This window comes from Mugil cephalus, chromosome 2, assembly GCF_022458985.1.
Source record: "Mugil cephalus isolate CIBA_MC_2020 chromosome 2, CIBA_Mcephalus_1.1, whole genome shotgun sequence".
Taxonomy (NCBI): domain Eukaryota; kingdom Metazoa; phylum Chordata; class Actinopteri; order Mugiliformes; family Mugilidae; genus Mugil; species Mugil cephalus.
This window is the reverse complement of record NC_061771.1, coordinates 7577199-7596879: the sequence shown is the minus strand read 5'-3', so window position 1 is coordinate 7596879 and position 19681 is coordinate 7577199. Positions and strand designations below refer to the sequence as shown.

Genomic DNA, 19681 nt, shown 5'->3' with positions numbered 1-19681 from the left:
TCATACGGTGAGGATTTCAGAATGGGAAAGCAAATTATTCAGCCTAATTAACGTTTCCCAATTCCAGTAATTCTCTGTTTTCGCTCTCACAGAGACCTTAATTATTCCATTTGATGAAAAGAAACAATCACAGCGATTATCACTCTGAGAGGTAATTGGTTAATAATCTCATCAATACGTATGAGAAGGATCCATTATGTCAATGCACCCAGTAGATCTTAAATCCTGAAAATATCCACAGGTCAGGCATAACATTAAAACCACTGACAGTGAAGTAAATATCACTGAGCACCGGGTAACGTTTGGATCTGACATTCAAGGGGATGTTATTTAGACATTCCACCAAGACCAGACCAGACCAGACACCTGCACCCCATAGCAATGACACTCTTTGATGGCAGCAGACATCTCCAGCAGGATGCAGCCTGACACACACACACACACACACACACACAAGACTGGTTTAGGAACAATGAAAAAAAAAAAAAAAAACATGAAGAATAGCACATGGTGTTGACCTGGCCTCCAAATTCATTAGATCAAAGTATCTGATCAAGTATCTGTGAGATGATCCACAGAGGCCGTTCTCTTATCCTAAGCACCCAAAGGCCCCTGATAACAACATTGTTCTACAAGACACTGTAGGACACCCTCAGATGGCCCATATCTATTCTCTGATGACTCACAACTGTTCTGGAGGCACAGGGGAGACCTACAAAATATTAGGTCATAATGTTATGTCAGATCCATATATACACTTTACAGAGGTATCCACAGACGCTGTATGGGGAAGTGATATATGTCCTCTTGGCCTGTGCACATCCCGGCCATACAACCCCCTGAATTGCTTTTTAATTAATAGCGTATCCTCTTCCATCGATTGGTCCTCTAATTACAACATTAGCTCGCCATAGATCAGCTGCTCTCGTGTCACACACACTCAGCCATGTCCACAAAAACAACCACACACATTCCCTCTTCCGCACCACTCAGAAAGACATTTATTGTTTTCTGTACCCACTTCATTGTAGCAGGTAAATATTTTAACAGTTTCCCAGTCAGTCAGGAGGCCGTGTCCAAATGAGCCCTCAGCCTCAAGTCCCAGTGGCTCAGAGCGAGCTGATGTCTTTAAATACGGTCACGCCAAGATAATGGAATGCTTTTGGTGTTTTCTGCCTGATCAATACCTGTTTATGTGTGTACACTGACACAGTATATCAACCTCTGGGCAGGCCGCCAGCTGGTGGGGAACGAGTCCAGTCAGCACTTTGCACTGGAGAGGAGGGAGGGGGGAACAAACATACACAGACTGTATATGTGCATACCGTATCCATGGTAATTATCTTGTAAGTGGTTGTGTTTGCAGAGACGATGTAGAGCAGCAAATAGGATGGAGGCTGCAGAAGAGTTGCTACTTGATTTATGCTTTAAATTGCAGTATCAGAACATTAGATAGACAAGATGAACAGAAGACAAAAGGAGGAAGAAATACGTAGGAAGTACCAGGACAGAGTTGTGTGTGTTTTTGGTCCTCTGTCTCCATGGCTGCAGATACAGTTTCAAACCCCTCATAACACGTAACGCAGATAGTGTGACAGACAGACACCATGAGAGGCGTGATATAAATGGGACATGCTCTCTGCAAAAGGCCTCATCCAGTCATAATCCATGGCCTGTGCAGCCCAGTTTAATTTGTCACGTCTGTAACGGCACATGTGCGCCGCACTGCCAAAACAAGCGGAATCCCGCACGTTAACAACATCTGCCCGAAAGCCTCTCTCGCTCACTGCTTTTGATCAATGGTGACAGCTGATTAATGGAACCCTGTGACATGTCGTCATCCCTGTCTCTGCTTTTATTAAGAGAACAATCACTCCGTTAGCTCCGGCCGGCCATTTTCATTTGTGAAAATCACGGCGCCATGAAGCTGTTCTTTGCTGCCTGTTGAGCGATGAGAATGTGACTGATGTCTTGTAATCACCCAGCGCTCACACATGGCCAGAGGGTTAGAGAGATGAGATGACTCACTTCCAGAGAAGCACTCAATAGCAGTCCACCCCTAATCTCAATTTCAGGTCGAAATAGATATTCCTGCTCAAGTAGGCTTATAGGAATAAAGGGTTGGTGGTACGTTTTATACACCTAACCAAACATGAAGGACAACCGCTACAGTGTTGTTGAGAACATTCACAGGAAAAAAAAAAACACCTGAACAAAAGCTGGTGTGACTTTCCTATAAAGAATACATTACTGAGCATTTACAACTTGAAAGTAGTAGTTTTGTCTGTGTTGTTGTCATTCAGTGGCTCACAAGACCTGGAGGCTACTCCAGCTAGATCGTCCGGCACCATGGACAGCTCACCAGCCACAAGGCTGACACAAACCGACAACCGTTCTCACCCACATTCACACAAATGAGCAATATAGAGTGAGATCAGCCATGCGGACACATCATCACAAATGCCATCTCTCTATAACACTACATAAGGTCTGGAGCTAATGAGCTATGGAGAGTGTAAGCTTAGGTTAGCATAATGGTCGGAAACAAAAGGAAGTCAACGTGGCTGTGTCATGCTGGAGCTAAGCTGAAACACTGTGCGGAGGAATCTTGATTTTCCTAGACTTCTGTTTTATTTTCTTTCTTTCTTTTTTTTGTGGATTAAATATACAACATGTTTTGTTTTTTAACTGTGAGTTTTCCAAGCCACTTGTGCATCCAGACTCAGGCGCTGGAGGAGCAGTACACTTCTCTTCACTGGGGATTTGCCAGGCGTTGCACCAGTCTGCGGAACTTTATTCAAATGTTCATACGTGCAGCGCAAACATCAGATGGGGCAGAAGCCCACTGCTCATTTTACTGCTGGAAGGCACAGAATCTCAGTGTTGTTTATTGCTCTACTCCACTTTTAGAGTCTGTAATACAGGACCTCAATGCTAATGAGTCTTTCCACCTCAGGGTTCAGTGTTGCAGTCCCAACACAGTATACAGTTTTGCAGAAAGACTGCAAACAATGATATTACAGAGCGCAGCGGAAAAGGAGGAATGAAGCGCCGGTTACCTCCGGATGGAGCATCTTGCTCTAATTGTTTCTGGTCATTACTGTTAAGTCAACTATGCTTATATTTAGACTTGCAGACATGAGCGTGGTCTCCTTTAATTCTTTCCAAGCAGGCGAAAAGGCTAATTACACAAAATGTTTAGTTGTAATGGGGGTGATTTGGTGTCAGTATTCTGCAGCTCTTCTCCAATTTAAGTGATTTACTGATTCATTTTTCTTTTTTTTTAAATATCTGTAGACATTGGTATAAAACTGACAGAATTTATGTGACCGTGCAAATTGTTTCATGAATTATTTCCTGATAAACAAATGCTGTGTTGGGAATTTTAATTGGTTCGCGTTGACTTGAGTTTTAATAACCACCAACACCCACTCTTTGATAGTAAACTGATGACTGATTTTATTGAAAATGTACTCAACATGACCGCTACACACTGTATCATTTTTTGTAACTCAATCCAAAGCAATTTTCTTTTCATTTTCCATTTGCCAAGAAGGCCTGACTGACCTTGGTGCTTTCAACAGCCGCCAGTGTGCTCTGCATTTTGATGAACTGTAATACGAGATATCGTTTCAAAGAGTCTCACTCCTGATGCAAGGGATCTTCAGTGGATGTTGCTGCATTTGATGAAATAACGAACGAGACAACTTTCAGACGCGGTTCAGGTGAAGGACATACAGAATTTAGGGGCAGCTGACACATAGGGAGGTGCTGCAGAGCTACCGTGGAGGCACAAATGAAAGCTGCACACATGCAAGTGTGTTAATTAGCCACTGTCAGAGACCGGCCTGTTCTGAGTGGTTATCAGCTGAAGGTCGTCTTGCAGCAGTTTACCGCGTTAACCGTTACGTCCGTTTAAGAGCATGTGTCACTGTAGTTCCTGCACCTCATAGAAGGATGGGAGAAAAAGAGGAGGTGGGAGATTCTGAACAGCACCGCCCTTAGCCCCTAGTCTCCCAGTCACAGCTGCCCTGAGCTCGTCTGGTTGTTTGAAGACTACGTACTCTGCAGTATCTGTCAATAGGTCGGTCCCCGGAGGCAGGTAATCTTTACTCCTGCAGCCTGCAGCGCTTTGTGTGGAGGAGAGAGGGGCCCTCCGTGTCCCTTTTCCGGTTTTTACACCCTCTGCTGCACATTGCATCGCAGTGGAAGGCTTAACGTATAACTCAGTAACCTCATTCTCGGCGTGACACCAGACAAGGAAACGTCAAAGGCTAGCTGGTTTTTGTTTTGTTTCTTAAAAATATACCTTACGTTGCTGCAGAGGGCTCTAATAATCACAGGAGCCTGCGAAGCAAAACTCTCATTAATCCAGTCAAGGCCACAGTATTGACCTGTAGAGACAAAGTATCTTTAAAATATAAAAGATCTGCAGAAGAACTGCAATTCTTCACTGAAGATTAACGCACAATCTCAAGTCGTCCCAAGGTTGCACAACTAATCCTCTCTCTGTAATAATAAACGTTTTCATGTTAATGGTGAATCCAATCACTATGTGTTATGTGAAGGCACAGACAGCACAGACAAGTATAGGTCTAGCTGCTGGAGAAATGGGGCATTTTTCTCAGAAGCTGACGGATCAACCAGAGATGTAAGGAAGGTGAAAACGGAGAGGCCAGACCAACACAGGTAGGCTGGAAGTTCACAGAGGGTTTATCTTCAGTTAATCGGCTCCTTGCTGGTTCATATTTGTATTGTAATTACCTACATAAGCATAAAATAATGAAGATAATTAATTGAGGATCAACTGTTGCTTGGTTACTATTGATGGCCACCACAGTGTAGTCAGTAATATATTTATTAAGGTGCGCTACCCACAGTCATATCCTCAGGGCCTGAAGATTAATGATGGTTAATGAGATCTGCTCTGACCTCTCAGTATCGCACCTGTTCGGCTGCAGAGGATATTAATGCTCACATTTGACCCATTTGTGCAAAACGAAACCTATTTATAAAGTAGATTTAATGAATGCACGATGAAACAATGAAAATAATGAAAATTACAGCACCAGCTCTACAGAAGGTGTTTAATAACCAGGCAGTGATGGTGTCATTTTAATATGGAGGAGAAAGGACAAAAAAAGAATAAAAAGAATACATTTCTGACAAAATCTTTCATGAATCTTGTCCATCTATATCTGGTTTGAAGCTGTAACATGAGGAAGAAAGGGAATTCTCATCACAGTCACTGAAACAGAATCAGTTAAAAGTGATCAGAGGCTTCACCCTCGCTCTAAGCTTTGAGCTTTTGGGAATTAACTATTCCATTTTACACCTCACCGTCCTGACAGTTACTTAAACTCCAGGGAAGTTGTTCTGGACATCAGGCTGACTTGTTAGATGCATTTTCATACCCTTTTCTCAAAATGCTGTGTCATAGTCCGCAGGCTGGTTGGTGAATAGTTAACTCTGGGTGAGGGCTCAGCTGTTCTATTATGGATTACGCAGCAGCAGCAGCACCAGCAGCACTCAACTATCACCTCTCTAAGAGCAGAGGGAACATTTCAGGACATGATGGTGGACATTGTGATCTTTGGAGACTTTTGCCTAAAAATGTTTTGAACGCGCACTTTGGATTAATTCACTTTTACGTCAAGGAGACATATAATAGATGTGACTCATCGATAAAGCGTATCGGTTACAGGCCTTTTTTTGTTGAGAGAGACACTTCTGATAGAGAGGCTGTTTCTGAAATTGGCAGCGATTTTTCGAGGTTATTGCTTCGGCGTACGTGTAAAAACGAGGGCCCAAGTCCACGCGGTTATCCGTCTGAAAATGGGATTCCAAATTGCTTCCATTCATTTTGTAATGTTGCAAATGTGTGCACAAGGTTACTGTGGGGACACATCCCTGCAGATTGAGCTTGTTTTGCAGCTCTCCTGCACTCTCCCTGGCCTCGTCCTAAATAGCAGGTCTCATCTGAATATTGCTGTTAACACCAGTGACAGTAGTCGGACATCAGATGATACTGCTGTTATAACTTGACTCAAAAACATGTCCCTTTAACTGAGGATCACAACATAAATCATGTCTCAACTGCTACACAGTGGAATAGGAGAAGGAAATCATAAGATCCTCCATAATATGCCCATGTGGTTTGAAATTTATCGGAGGACATATGCATGTTTTTGTTTTTTTTGACTGGATTCACCTCTAGAGTGACACATCTTGCCTCTGGTGAATCCAGTATAGCAGCCGTCTACAGAGCCTCAGCTCTGCTGCATGGGATGCGCCCAACAGTGTTACAAAGCAGCTCCCTCCTTCCTCACTCGCTTCACTTCACCAGCTGTAACCTAAAAATACCATCCCTTTATTATATCCTCTCTAACAGCGGCTCTTTATTATATTCACGTAATTGCCGAAGGACATGATGAATCACACCTTTCACACTTTTAATACACCCAAGATATTTTACCCCGTTGGAAGGAAATAAGACATTCCTTGTGTGATGAGTTTTAAATGTGTCATGTGTGGTTTCTGGCAGTCTGGTCATTGTGAAGGGAAACTCTACATCTCTAAAGTGACACCAGCTTTGATCGCTGACTACTGCATTGTGTGCTGTATGTGAAACTGTACTGTGGAATTCATTTATGAGTATTGTATCTTCTCATAAGGGAGCTACTTGTACATTTGTGACATAATGTAAATCTTCTTGGCAGTAGTATAGTTCCTAGTTTGGTTTTATTTTAAGTACAAATAAGTCAGCAACAGCCCAACCCCAACCAGTTTACATATGCAAAAGAATTGAGGGATGTCAGGTATTAATATTGTTATTGGTTCCAAATCTGTGCTCATGTACATGTGCTCATAAAACAGCCAATATCACTTTACGGGCGCGTTGTGCTACCCTTAACTGCACCATTTCGCACCACTCTGGTTTTCCAAGCACAAATAAATCCAAAAAACAGGGGCAGGCGCTGGTACTAAACAAGGGTCTTGTGGAGCTCAACCCGAAAAAGACTCCAACACGACGTGACAATCCACTGGAACGGGACCTACTACATACTAGCATGCACTCAACTTGCTAGCTTGTGGAAAGTCATGTACACAGAATTGACCTCCATGAGGTAACATCAGCATGGAGTCAGGAGAACATCTCTGCTAGACAACTGCTGGTGTTGAGAAGCCGCAGAGGTTTACAAGATAATGAGCTGTAACTTAATGTAGGAAACTCAAAGGCCACTGGGACTATAAAACAATTTCCTCAGACATATAATAAAGCTTTATGAGACTGAATTACAGTATATTAACTTACAACCACCTCAGTCATTTCGGTAAACGTCAAATCGATCTGACTTGAAATTTAAATGTATGAAGTCATGAATACCATATGAGTGGACGAGCCCGTTGAAGGAGCCAGTAGTATACACAGTGTATAAATAAAGGTTTATCTATATATAACCAAATTTAAGTACTTCACATATTGATTGGTATCAGTTGGTTAGTAAACGGCGTCTGCATGAATTCATTTCATCAAAGACTGTTTCCCAAACAAGTCCAGTTATTCAACGCCTTTTGGATTGAGTAAAGTGGGTTTGAACAAGTGCTTGCGCACTGAAAATGGTAGAGCATTTAGAATGTTTACACATGTAAGTACTGCTTTTCCACTATCATCCCTTTGAAAGATGTAAATGCTTGCTTCTGACTTTTTCTAATATCTCTCCCATCAGTACTCTCATTTAAAAAAAAAGAAAAAAAAAAAATCTGTTGAAATGTATGAATTGTAAAGCATTTTCTCGTTCAACAGGCATTTGAACTTGAGAACAAATAAACGTAACCTTCTGTTTATGAATCAAATTATAACCCCTAAATTAAACTCACTCAAAAAATGGAAGAAGAAAACATGACGGCCCACTCCATTTTCTGATTAGTTAGACTTTCCAGCTAATGTAATTGTGTTTCTCTGGTTGAATACCCACTAACGCCACCCATCCATTGTAACAGCAGCTCAGAGGGAGGTCAGAAATAAGGACTGGACCTTCTCCTTTGTTGGGGGGAGAATATCTCCCTTCACTCTGTCTGTCTGCATGTCTGGCTCTGCTGGCTGTGTCTCTGCTATTATTAGCACAGAGAGATGGCTCGGTTAATAGAGAGAGAACACTACGTCATGCTCAGGCCTACCTCAAAATGATTCAGCATTTTCTTCCAGGCAGGATAACAGCTAGACCTGGTAATTTAATGCATAATACAAAATGAAAATGTCCCCGTTCAAAGTCCTTGTCAACAACTTATTTTTAGCTGTTGCTGCCAGAGGCTTTAAACTGACTCTGTGACCATCTCCCCCAGTCGTCCATTATCTTAAATGTGGCATAATTGCTCTCTCTTCAAATCTTTTTGTTCATATTCTAGCAGGCTTTATCCGCGTGCACGCCTCTCTGCGGGCCTGTCTGGACCAGATCGGTCTCTCCCCAAGGCTGCGACAGCACAGCGAGATGTTAGCAACGGATTCCAAGGCAACAGCAGCAGCTACTCACAAAACAACACATTACTGGTAGAGGTAATTACATTTCATGCTTGTGTTTAAAAACTTACTGTGGCATTTTAGTTTGTTTGATGCCAGGTTTATCTGTACGGAAGAGTGTTAGGGCCACCCATGAGAAAAAAAAATTAGAGGAGGTAGATATTTTTTTCATCATGCACTTTGAGAAAAAAGTTGAAATCTCGAGAAAAAAATTTAAGAATTGTTCCTTTGGAGTTTACGTTCCTCCCTCAGCGGACAAGGCAACGCTGTGTGACAATATTCACACTACTGTTGACATGCAACAGTCCAATATATCAGCACTATAACTGAAAGTAATCACAATACAATTGTAAATTCTTAATATTATTTATTAATTAAGCCCCAATACTCTTCTGTGGACCATACACATATGTTACTGCAGGTTTAAAGGTCGACTTTTGACTTTTTTCTCAAAATTTCGACTTTTATTTCAGAAGATTTTGACTTTTTTTCCTGAAATTTCTACCCTTTTCTTAAATTGCATGATGAAATAAAAATCTGCCTTCTCTTATTTTTTTCTTATCGATTTGCATTCAGAGTAACTCAGTGAGGAATTAGCCAAGCTTAATTCAAAGAGTATGTTCAGCACTTTAACCATCAAGAGTGCTTACATTGTGTAGCCTCATAAAAAGCGATGCAGAAATCGTATGGCGTCAGCTGATTTGTAAGATCTCACCTTTGCAGCACAACAGACAAAGTCATCTGAGCAGCTGGAGACAAGATGTTAGAAAAAATAAACGTATGTTAGTTTTGATATAAATCAGCCTTAAAAATAATTGGACAGCTGATATCAAATGTTCCCAAATTTTGTTCCCGACTACATTTTTACCCACAAAATAAAATTCATAACTGCCTCACTGGGTGTGAAACCGCCTGATCCTGCAACACTGCCAAGATCTCTGAAGCATATTTAAACCGTGGTGCAGTGGAGTCAAAACAGTGCTGCAAACAAAATCTGTCAATGAATGTGAAATATTAAAAGGAATACAGAAAATGCTGAAACAGAAAAAATGGAGACACACATCAAATTAAATATAAAAAAAGAGTAATTGCAAACATTTTTATTTTTACATGTTGTTCATTTCTTTCTGTGTAATGTTTATTTATTCAGATGTTAGTTTTGAAAATTGATTCATTCATTTTCCCTCTTTATTTTTGCTCATTTGTTTTTATGAAATTCTATCAATATATGCTCCGCTCTCAACTTTTCAGTTTGCCTTTTTTTCTGATATAACCCTCTTTGAGCTACTCATACAGATACTCACTCACACTTGTTCTTCTGTTTATGTAATAAACATGCTGATAAATGCTGATTTAGGTAAAAGAAAAACTTTTTGAAGATGCTCCTTTATTTAACCCACAGTGGGGACATTTGCAGTGTTGCAGTACACAGTTAAAATGAGATAGAAAAGCAAACATTAAATATATACAAAAGAAAACAGCCAAATAAAAGCAGCAGTAGTTCCACATATGTGATCTGCTGGGAGCAGGCTTGGTTTTACAGCCTCACAGCAGCAAGAAAGAAGGATCTGCAGTAACGCTCCATCACACAGCGTGAGTGAAGCAGTTGGCCGCTGAAGGTGCTGCCCTGTGCTGTTAGAGCACCGTGGAGGGGGTGGGATCAGCTTTCCATCAGGGATGACATCTTTGCTGTCATCCTCTGGTCACCCACCACCTCCATGGGCTCATTTAGCAACCATCATACTGTTTAACACACCTTGTGATGTCACTTTGAGTTTGTGCCATAGTGGTAGATACACTGCTTCAACTCAACGCTGCCAAAGTAACGGTATGTGTAGCTCCAACAGGTTGTGAGACTCATATATTATGATAATTATTCTATTATCTCTGTTATTCTATAAATAATGCACAGATGCTTGTCTTAACACATTTGCTCATAACAGAAAACATTTCCCCACTGATTTCACACATCCCATTCTAATTTTATTTCCCTTTTAGGTCATGCAGTCTCACACTGTCTGAAATGATTGACCCCAAACGTATCTGAAAATTTGAACTATTTTTTAACTATTTCATGTTCACATGCACCATACAGTCGTTCATACTGTATGTGGAAATTCCGGGATTTCCCTCAGAGTATCAGTATAAAATGTAAGAGGTTAGCAAATATTACAGATGCACACTCCTCACTGACTGTGCCAATCCTTCCTTTTCAAGCCTTCCCCTTCGCAATCTCGAGGCATAAAGGCGACTGTGATGAAGGAGAAGCATGTTTTATGCTCTGTCTGGTGATAAGCGTCTGTGCGGGGCTGTGATGGTGCGGCAAATGAGAGTCGGGCTGTGGCGCGCGGTGGCTCTGGACGTAAATTTCCTCAGTTTGACAGCGTCTCCACATCAAAGCCATTCCTCTTCACCGGACTGAGGTGTCGGCTTTGCAGACATATTAAAGTGCGGAGTGTGTGTGTGTGTGTGTGTGTGTGTGTGTGTGTGTCTGTGTGTGTGTGTGTGTGTGCAGCAAGACGCCATTCCACGAACAAGGGGACATCTCTTTTTGGACTGTGTCCAACGCATCTTCGGGTGTGGGATTTTTAGGCCAGTTAGAGCCTGAGGTAAACACAAGAACACAGGGACACTTCCACATTCATGGCCTGAACAACTTCTTTACTTTTTTACAGCAGCAAGAAGGAGTGCCAGTGTAAATACACATATTTACCAAATAAAATACTAATAAAGTCTTCCTATTCTTCTCATGTACTATATATATACATAGATGGATAGATAATAATTTAAAAACTATTTGTTCGATATCTGTATTTGTAAAAAAAAAAAAAAAAAAACTCTTGATCTGACATGGAGGATTTCCAGTATTAAGTGATATTATATATAGAGAGTATAATGTGATGGTACATGGTATGTGGTATATGCATTTCCAGCTGTGTAAAGCCCTCATGTTTTTTTTCCATGGTTATGAAGTAGGGGGCAGGGTGGCTGACTTAAAATAGAAAGTTGAAGTACTCTTCAAGTTTGAAGCAATAAGAGGATGGGCTGTTTCATAACAGGGCTTTTACAGTGGCACGTCAAGCCTTCCCCCACAACCTTCTACTCAGCAGCATTGCAGGGGTATAAATCTTTAAAGAACTGCAACCTGCGTCACACATGCACGTGAAGCTCCCAAGGCTGTCCCACCCAGCTGGTGGCCACTGCAAGAGACGGGTTAATCAGAGACGTTCCATGAGGCCCGAGGTCTAAAGATCTAAGATCTGTGTGTGTGTGTGTGTGTGTGTGTTTGTGAGTGTGTGTGCGGCAGGGATGGGATACAAAGGTCAACGTACAGAGGCAGATAATCCATCATATCTCTGTAGTGCACATCTGCGCCATGGCTTTGAGAAATACATCGCTTTGAAAAAGAGGTCAAGGAGACATTGCTTTCCAGCTCGTATAGGTCCACAGCAATATTTACTTTCACAGATAAAAGCATTTTTTTATATTTCATATTTTACTTTGGCCCTGTAAAAGTTCCTGATGGGATCAATAAAATATTAACTTATGATAATACATCAGTATTTATTTGTTAAACGTATTTGGTATTATTATACTGGATGGCGCCAACAGTCAAAATGTCCTGGGCTTTGGAAGGGACATGCAGTAAAAAATTTACTTTTGCAAGATCCTGAGAACTTGTAAAAGGTTTTCTCACAAAGGTTTTCCATTGTTATTAGTATTCATTATGCATCTTGGATGACTTACCTACATACTTTCAAATCAGTTAGGCACCATGGCTCAAATTCAATCATACTTCTGAAGGAAATTTTATCTCTTAAAGAGAGGTTGAACTAGTATTTAATTTAAATGAATAGCCTACTGCTTCCTCCTTTTTTGCATACATGGGATATTGTTCATTCTTCAAAGCAGGCATGTATATTTGAGTTTTGAAGTTCATTGAATCAAAATTACTGACTTCACAAAAGTACATCTTTTCTTTTTTTACGTATTTTGTTTTTTAATTATTATTTTATTTGTTTATTTATTTATTTATTTATTTTGCACTTCCTGGACTCTGTGAGAATACGATTACATAGAAATGGCACTTTTTCCTCACATTATTGTGATGGACTAGAATGATGATGTAGCCTGGAATGGAAATAGTGACATAAAAAACATCATTAATTGTATAATATGTGCCTACACCTAACACACACACTGTATGTGGAAATTATAATATCTTCCATACAGTTTACGCCATTGCATATTAAAAGAGACACGCTGAAACCATGTGCAGCCCCAGTAAAGTCAAGTCTTTATTGATATGGTGTCATACAACAATACATAAGTAGTAATAACAGTAAAGAGAATAGCATGTCAACTACATTCAGTCCCTATGCTTTTGTCATCATGGCAACTACAATAAAAGCTACTAAAGAGATGGTAATTATTAAACACCACACTGAACAGAATCATACACGTTGAACACATGGCCAGAAGCTGCTGGTGTTTTAAGGCATTTCACATCCTACAGTATTTGTTTTACAGTATTGATAGTTGGTTATTGGTTGGTGGCGTACTGAATTTTCAGAAATGCTCCTTCTTCTTCTTCTTTTTTTTTTTATTTTTTCCATGAACGTGCAGTTAGAAAAGTTTGGCAGTGATGTAGTGGTGAGTTGTTTTTTTTTTTTCTTTTTTCCAACACCCAAGAAAGCGCTTTTGGTTTACAGTGTAAGGATAAAGGCTTTGCAACCATGAACAATTCATACACTGCTATAGCGTATGCAATAAAATATGCGTTCAACTCCAGTTATGATAGGCCACTGTGTAGAGAAACAAACACACTTAGTACAGTACTAAGATACAAGCTTCAGGTAAAACTACAGGAATCCAGCCCACATCAGTCTGCCATACAATCAGAAGGTTGTTTTTTTTGTTTGTTTGTTTCTTTCTGTTTGTAGTGTGAGTGCAGTTTGTCAGGGCATTAAGCACCATGACCAGCAGCAAGACAGTAAGATAGCTGTGACAGAGTTGGCAGTGCACAAGCAGAAAAAACAAGCTACAAGTCTCTTATATTGAAGGTTTCTAGTGGTAAGGTCAAACTACAACAGACGCTTTATCCAGTCATGGCCACAGATAAAAACAGAGAGGTCAAGTTGTTTGAAACATATGGTGGTTTGGCAAGTTTTGACTTTACTTTTGTTTTTCTTTTTTTTTTCTATTCTTTAGGATGAGTGACTGATTCTTGGTTGGAAATCTGCATGGGAAATAGAATTATATGGTCTATGTCTACTATTCATCACTCCCAGATTGATGGATCACACAGAACCTCATGCGTTTGTGCTAAAACAAAATTACAATTCAGTCTCTAATTGACTGGAATGTATAAAATACTTTCCCCTGTATCCTTCATAGCACATTGTGCAAACTGTTCATCATTACCAAACTGTAATTTCCATTCCTATTTAAGTGCCTCAGAGAGGATTCCTCCTTTTCTTCATGGCATCGACGACAGAGATCAAGTCACATTCTAAGAGTCTCATATCTAGCTTACAGGCTAACAAATACATGTCTATCACAGTCATTAACAATGTTGTGCACAATGATGTTCAACTTGGCCTGTGGTGAAGAGGGCAGCATTGCCCGAGCGCTGAATGAGCGATGGCCTGATGGATTCCATGCAAGCATGACGTCTACACACACCATGCAGATTATGCTTAATTTAGTTTTTGTTTTCTTGCTTGTTTCAAGACTTAATCTCATTTAAATAGCTACAGTAATCCTTGTTAATAAAATTTCACCAGGAATTCAAAAAAAGGCTCAGTGCTCGAATGAGGACATTAATCCTCCTTCATACTGTGGTCATGCAGAGCTGATGAGGCTGCAGTCAAACCACTGATGCACCTATCAAGATAAGAAGAATTGTGCAAGAATCTATTTCAGCAGAGTTTCCTCCAAAGAGTTTGACAGTCATTTCTTATTGTTTGTTTTAGAAAGGGTGTGCTTCCTTAGAATACGCAGGCCAGTAGCAGCGAATGTGTTTTATATGTTCTTCCCTGTAAAAGCGACTCGTGCTTCCCTTGGAATGTGTCGAGAGAAACTCACAGCTTGTGGTACCGGAGAAACCGGAGTTATAATCTACTGTGTGTCTGTACTAGATATCGATATAAGATTTGTGACAAAGACCAGTTGCATATTGTACTTCAGACCATTTTTGTAAGAGATGCTACCTCTAAGTGCTTGTTATTGTTTGATGCTGAGGTTGAGAGAGAGAACTGTGACTTCTTTGTAGTGGTTATAGTAGAGTTATAATGGATTTCCTTTGGGGAACAAATGGGACAAGGATGTGGAAACACGCCAACATAAAACAAACCTATAGATCCTGCAATTGTAATCACTTGATAATCTTACTATGATTCTAATAAGAAGGCAAAGCAAAGATCTGAGTGCTTTAAGTGCAGAGGTTCTAGGTTTGTTCCAGGTTGGGACATGAAGAGAGAAATGGGTTGACAAGATTAGGGGGGACCTTTAGGGTTAAGAACAGGCTTACAGGATGCTCTTAGTTTTTCTGATTGGTGGGAATATCATCTTGCTGCTTCTCCACCTTCTTGGTGGTGACGACTGTCTCCTCATAAACTTCACGCTGGGACGCCTTGCCACCAGGCTTGCTCTGCTGCTGCTGCTCCTCATCCTTGCCCTCCTTCTTGGAGCTCTTGCCGGAGCTGGTGTAAATGCGGGTCTGGTAGTTGTAGCCCTGCCCCATCCCAGCGGTCATGGAGGTGCCAGGGTAGGAGATGCCTGTCCCGATACGGGTCTCCTCTCCTTCCAGTAGTTTCCTACAGAGTGGAAGGAACAATTAAATTTAAGGGTTTCTATGACACAAATAGGAAGTGGAAGGATGAGTTATTTTTTGAAAACTTACCTGTATGCTGCAATTTCAATATCCAGTGCCATCTTGACATTCAGTAGATCCTGATATTCCCTCAGGTGACGAGCCATCTCGCTCTTAGTGGTCCTCAGCTCATTTTCCAGCTCTGCCATGTTGTCCTGAATCATGATAAACAATAGAGGTGGGCTGGAGGTCAACTTTTATAATTTACTTAAAAATAATACTGCAGACATAAGTGTACGGTTCAAAAACAAAGGCCTTGTTGTTTACCTATATATCCTGTATTTGCATATTTATTGCTAAAATTGCATATTTTTCTGTTTGAATTTAGAGCATGCATTTGTGCATTTAGAGCATTCGTGTGTACACCGGGTGGGCGTTGTCAGAGGCAGCTGAGCGCACTGTCCCGAGGGAACGAGTTTCAGCACCACGGACAGAGCCTCACCCTCAAACGCTGCCCTTCGTCTTATTATTTCTTCATTTCATTGGAAATTTGAGGTAATTCATTTTTACATGTCTGATCATTTTGGTAAGCAGCTGATTATTAAAAGGGGTTTACCTGGTAGTTACCAATCTCCACAGAGTGCCTTTCCTCCATCTCCCGAAGCTGCTTTTCAAGAGACTCGTTGGTTCCCCTCAGACTCTCAATCTCTATGGTCTTGGACTGCAGCTGCCTCCTGAACTCGTTGAGTTCCTCCCTGCTGGCGCGGATGGCCTCGTTACTCCGGTTGGCCTGCTCGGACAGATCCGCAAACTTGGTCTTGTACCACTCCTCCGCGGATTGCAGGTTCTTGGACGACATGGACTCGTACTGGCTGCGAATCTCTTTGAGGGCGGAGGTGAGATCCGGCTTGGCAACCTCCATCTCCACAGACACCTGGGCGGCCTGGATCATGTCCGTCAGCTCGGCCACCTCCTCTTCATGCACCTTCCTGAGGAAGTTGATCTCGTCCAGGAGAGACTCAACCTTCTTCTCCAGGTCGAGGCGCACCATCGTAGCATCATCCACGTCTTTCTTAAATGCCTTCAGGGTGGCCTCTGCCTCCTCTCGGGCACGGAACTCCTCTTCGTATTTCCCCCTGAGCTTCTGAAGGTCGTCTTCAATGGTATCCCTCTCGATCAGCAAATGGGACTTCTCCCCATTCAGTTCATCGAGTTGGGAGCGTAATTCGCGAATCTCTTGTTGGTAGAGCTCGGCTAGGCGGGAGGGCTCGGTCTGCCGCTGGCGCAGAGCAATTAGCTCCGTTTCCAGCACTTTGTTGTGCTGCTCCAAGTTGCGCACTTTCTCGATGAACATTGCAAAGCGGTCATTAAGACCTTGCATTTGTTCCTTTTCATTGGTGCGAACGATCTTAAACTCATTGTTGAGGACGGTGCTCTGTGTCAAATCGAAGGTCTCCAATGGCATGGAAGAGTAGGAGCGGCCGGACTTTTTATATGAGCCCAGGGATGAAATGTTGGTTCGGGACAGAGAAGAGGACCGGTAGCCTCCGCGTGAAGAGGCGTTGCCCGTTGTGCGCGACGGAGAGGAGGCATAACGGGGAGACTCCCCGAAAATCCTCCGGTAGGAGGAGGAGGAGAAGACATCAGATCCGTAGCTCATCTTCGCTCGTATGGAGACAGAGCAGAGCAGTGGGCGCGTCTCCTTTATATAGGGGGGTCGACCCAATCACTAATTAATGCCGCTGGTGACATCCGGACACAGTTCATCCAGATGCGTCAGGCACACCAGTGCACATGCGTACCCAAACCAAATATCGTGCTGAAGACGATATTTCCTCTCGACAGAATTAGACTGCATTAAATTTTACACCATCTCAGGTGTGCGCATTTGACACCGTTCTGTGGCGCAGATGGAACTTCCCTTTTTAGCGCAATGACGACCTTGACGTCTTACGGCATTTAAAACAAACAAATAAGAACCTTTTTCTTTTTTTTTTTTTTTTTTACAGCTGAGCCTAACTCAAAATCCACATCTAAGATGCGCACTGGTGGTTTAGGAAGAATTAATACAAACTTTTTTCTTCTTCTTCTTTCTTTTTTTATGTTTTTTTTTTTGTTTTGTTTTTTTTTTTTTTTTTTTTGTCTACAAATAGTTGCCTACGAAATTGTTCTCTGTTTTTTAATATATAGGCTACACTTAAAAACGTTTTTTCTTCTGTTTCCTGTTTCCTATCCGGTCAGCATTTTTTATAGCTTTTTTTTTTTACTGTGATATAAGGGGAACATGTGTACCTCTTCCTTTGTAAATGATAATGAATAAATGATGGTGAGTGATGGTTTCTGTCTGACCTGTATGCACCTCCTGGGAAACAACAGTGGAGAGAAAAATATGTCCATACAAATGTGAGCAGCAGACTAGCATTTTAACATAAAAACGATTCGTAACTTGACTTTTGGGAGACATTATTATATAATTTTGAATATAATAGCAACTTACCCTTAGTTGTGGATATGGGCTTGTTCTTTTTGATGGATTACTTTGGTCAACCATGGAAAAACTGTTCCACTAACAGGCCTTTGCTGCCCTCTGTTGTCAGACTACGCCACATTGCAAGCAAAAGTAAATATTTAAAATGTAACTGATCTATGAAGGCCGTTGAAGTTCAAGTGTCTTGATGATCCACAAATTTGTTTCTCAAACCATGTGACAGAAACATGTAGAGGGAAGAAAGTCAACAGTTAATTCAGGTGTCAATTAATTTGAGTTTTATTTATTTATAAAGGTGTAATACAGTGCACCTGAGCAACTAGAAACAGAAAGGCACATTGTGTTTATGCAGAACTCTCAGAATAATCTAGCGACGAGGTGGCCCACAGGTGACCTACAGATAGAGTACGCCATGCCTTTGTTCGGAAATACTGTAGGTGTGGATACCAAACAATGATAAAATATTTAAAAATGGGAAACATTGCTCTCAGAGTTCAAGCACCGGGCTGCTTACAGGTGTTTGAGCATACCAAAGCATACAATAGTCAGTCAGGTAAAATTTAAAGATATTGTACGGTGCTTTGTGGACTAAATCTTTTCAGCAGTGGCTACAATTTCACAACAATTGTTGTGACCCTCAGAATATGATACTGTTAAAACTTATTTCGTTTGGCAGATTCACAGCAATATTCTTTTCAGTTTGATTCCTTTGTCAGTTTGACATAGTATTGGTTAACTCTAAATGTGTTTATCCAGGGTTTTGGTTTTATGCATTTGTATAATTCTTGTGGTTTGTTCTCTGTGTGGCTCCATTGCACATTTCTTGCATAACATTCATATTGTATTGAACCCATGTTGGTTTCTTTTCCTTATTTTCTATTTTGTGATATTATGTGTGGGTTGTGGTGAAGCAAAACCATGAAACCGCAACATCTGTGAAATGAATGCTGTTCCCCTCCTCCTGAAATCAATCACCATCTCTTTGGTATTGTCCACGTTAAGCAGCAGGTGATTCCCTTCCATGCTCCTACTTGTCTCCTTTTGTCATTCAGCAGAGTCTTCAGGTCGCTGGTGATCCGTGGTTTGTTGTTGGAGAAACAGCGAGCTGTCTGGGGGGTGGAATTTGATGTACTCTGTCAGGCTGCTGATGTCTTCCCCATGAGGCTGACAGAGGGCCTCCCAGTCAGTGAACTCAAAGCAGGCCTGCAGGGCCTCCCCAGCCTCCTGAGTCCACCTCCTTACAGACCTTTTGGACAGAGGCTGCCATTGAACAAGAGGAACGACGGGTGGTTGTCACTGGTGTGACAGTCCACATACTGGGTGAAGTCTGTGAGTGTTCTGTCCAAGGTGATGATGATTTAAATCCCCACTGATCATCATAAAGGCATATGGCCCGTTGCGTCTGCAGATGGGAGATAGTGGCGTTGATGACGTCAGCAGCCACCTCGACTGAACTCCCTCGGCAAACTGGGGGTCACTGCACCCAGTGGAGAACAACATCTGTAGCCTCAGTCCAGAAGAGTGTAGTCCTAGAAACAGCTAAGATACTGCACAGCACCCTCAAATTCCCACGCCTCTGGTGGGGGACCCAAGCTTGAGGATGACACGATTACCACCCTGTGAGGGTGAGAGGGACACTTTTTATATTCTGTATATATATATATATACAGACTTTTTAGGGGGAGCTGTTCGAAGTGCCACAGGTTTGCCTCCTGCCCTGGTGCCCTGAGACACGCACCTAACCCCCAATTTGCTCCCTGGGCACACCCACCAGAGGCTTATTATTAATATGTTAATGTAATGTACTCATTAACCCAAAACTCACTGTGATGGGCAAAAAGTCAATATTCACAAAACC

At 41.6% G+C, this 19681-nt stretch overlaps 1 protein-coding gene across 1 annotated transcript; it reads right to left on the bottom strand.

The window, feature by feature from the left end:
• Window positions 1–12795: 12795 nt before the first annotated feature.
• inab (internexin neuronal intermediate filament protein, alpha b) lies at window positions 12796–17132 on the bottom strand. The gene is made up of 3 exons (XM_047579620.1): window positions 15952–17132; window positions 15426–15550; window positions 12796–15339 (listed from the first exon to the last, which is right to left on the bottom strand). Exons 1-3 carry the CDS (start codon window positions 16993–16995, stop codon window positions 15063–15065), a joined length of 1446 nt encoding a protein of 481 aa, XP_047435576.1. The 5' UTR covers window positions 16996–17132; the 3' UTR covers window positions 12796–15062.
• Window positions 17133–19681: the final 2549 nt, after the last annotated feature.

Excerpts from the sequence above, each read along its gene's own strand:
- inab (XM_047579620.1), bottom strand. The coding sequence starts at position 16,995 with ATGAGCTACGGATCTGATGTCTTCTCCTCCTCCTCCTACCGGAGGATT. Across the intron at positions 15,551-15,951 it reads TGGAGATTGGTAACTACCAG|GACAACATGGCAGAGCTGGA; the intron begins GTAAACCCCTTT and ends ATCATGATTCAG. Across the intron at positions 15,340-15,425 it reads ATTGAAATTGCAGCATACAG|GAAACTACTGGAAGGAGAGG; the intron begins GTAAGTTTTCAA and ends TCCACTCTGTAG.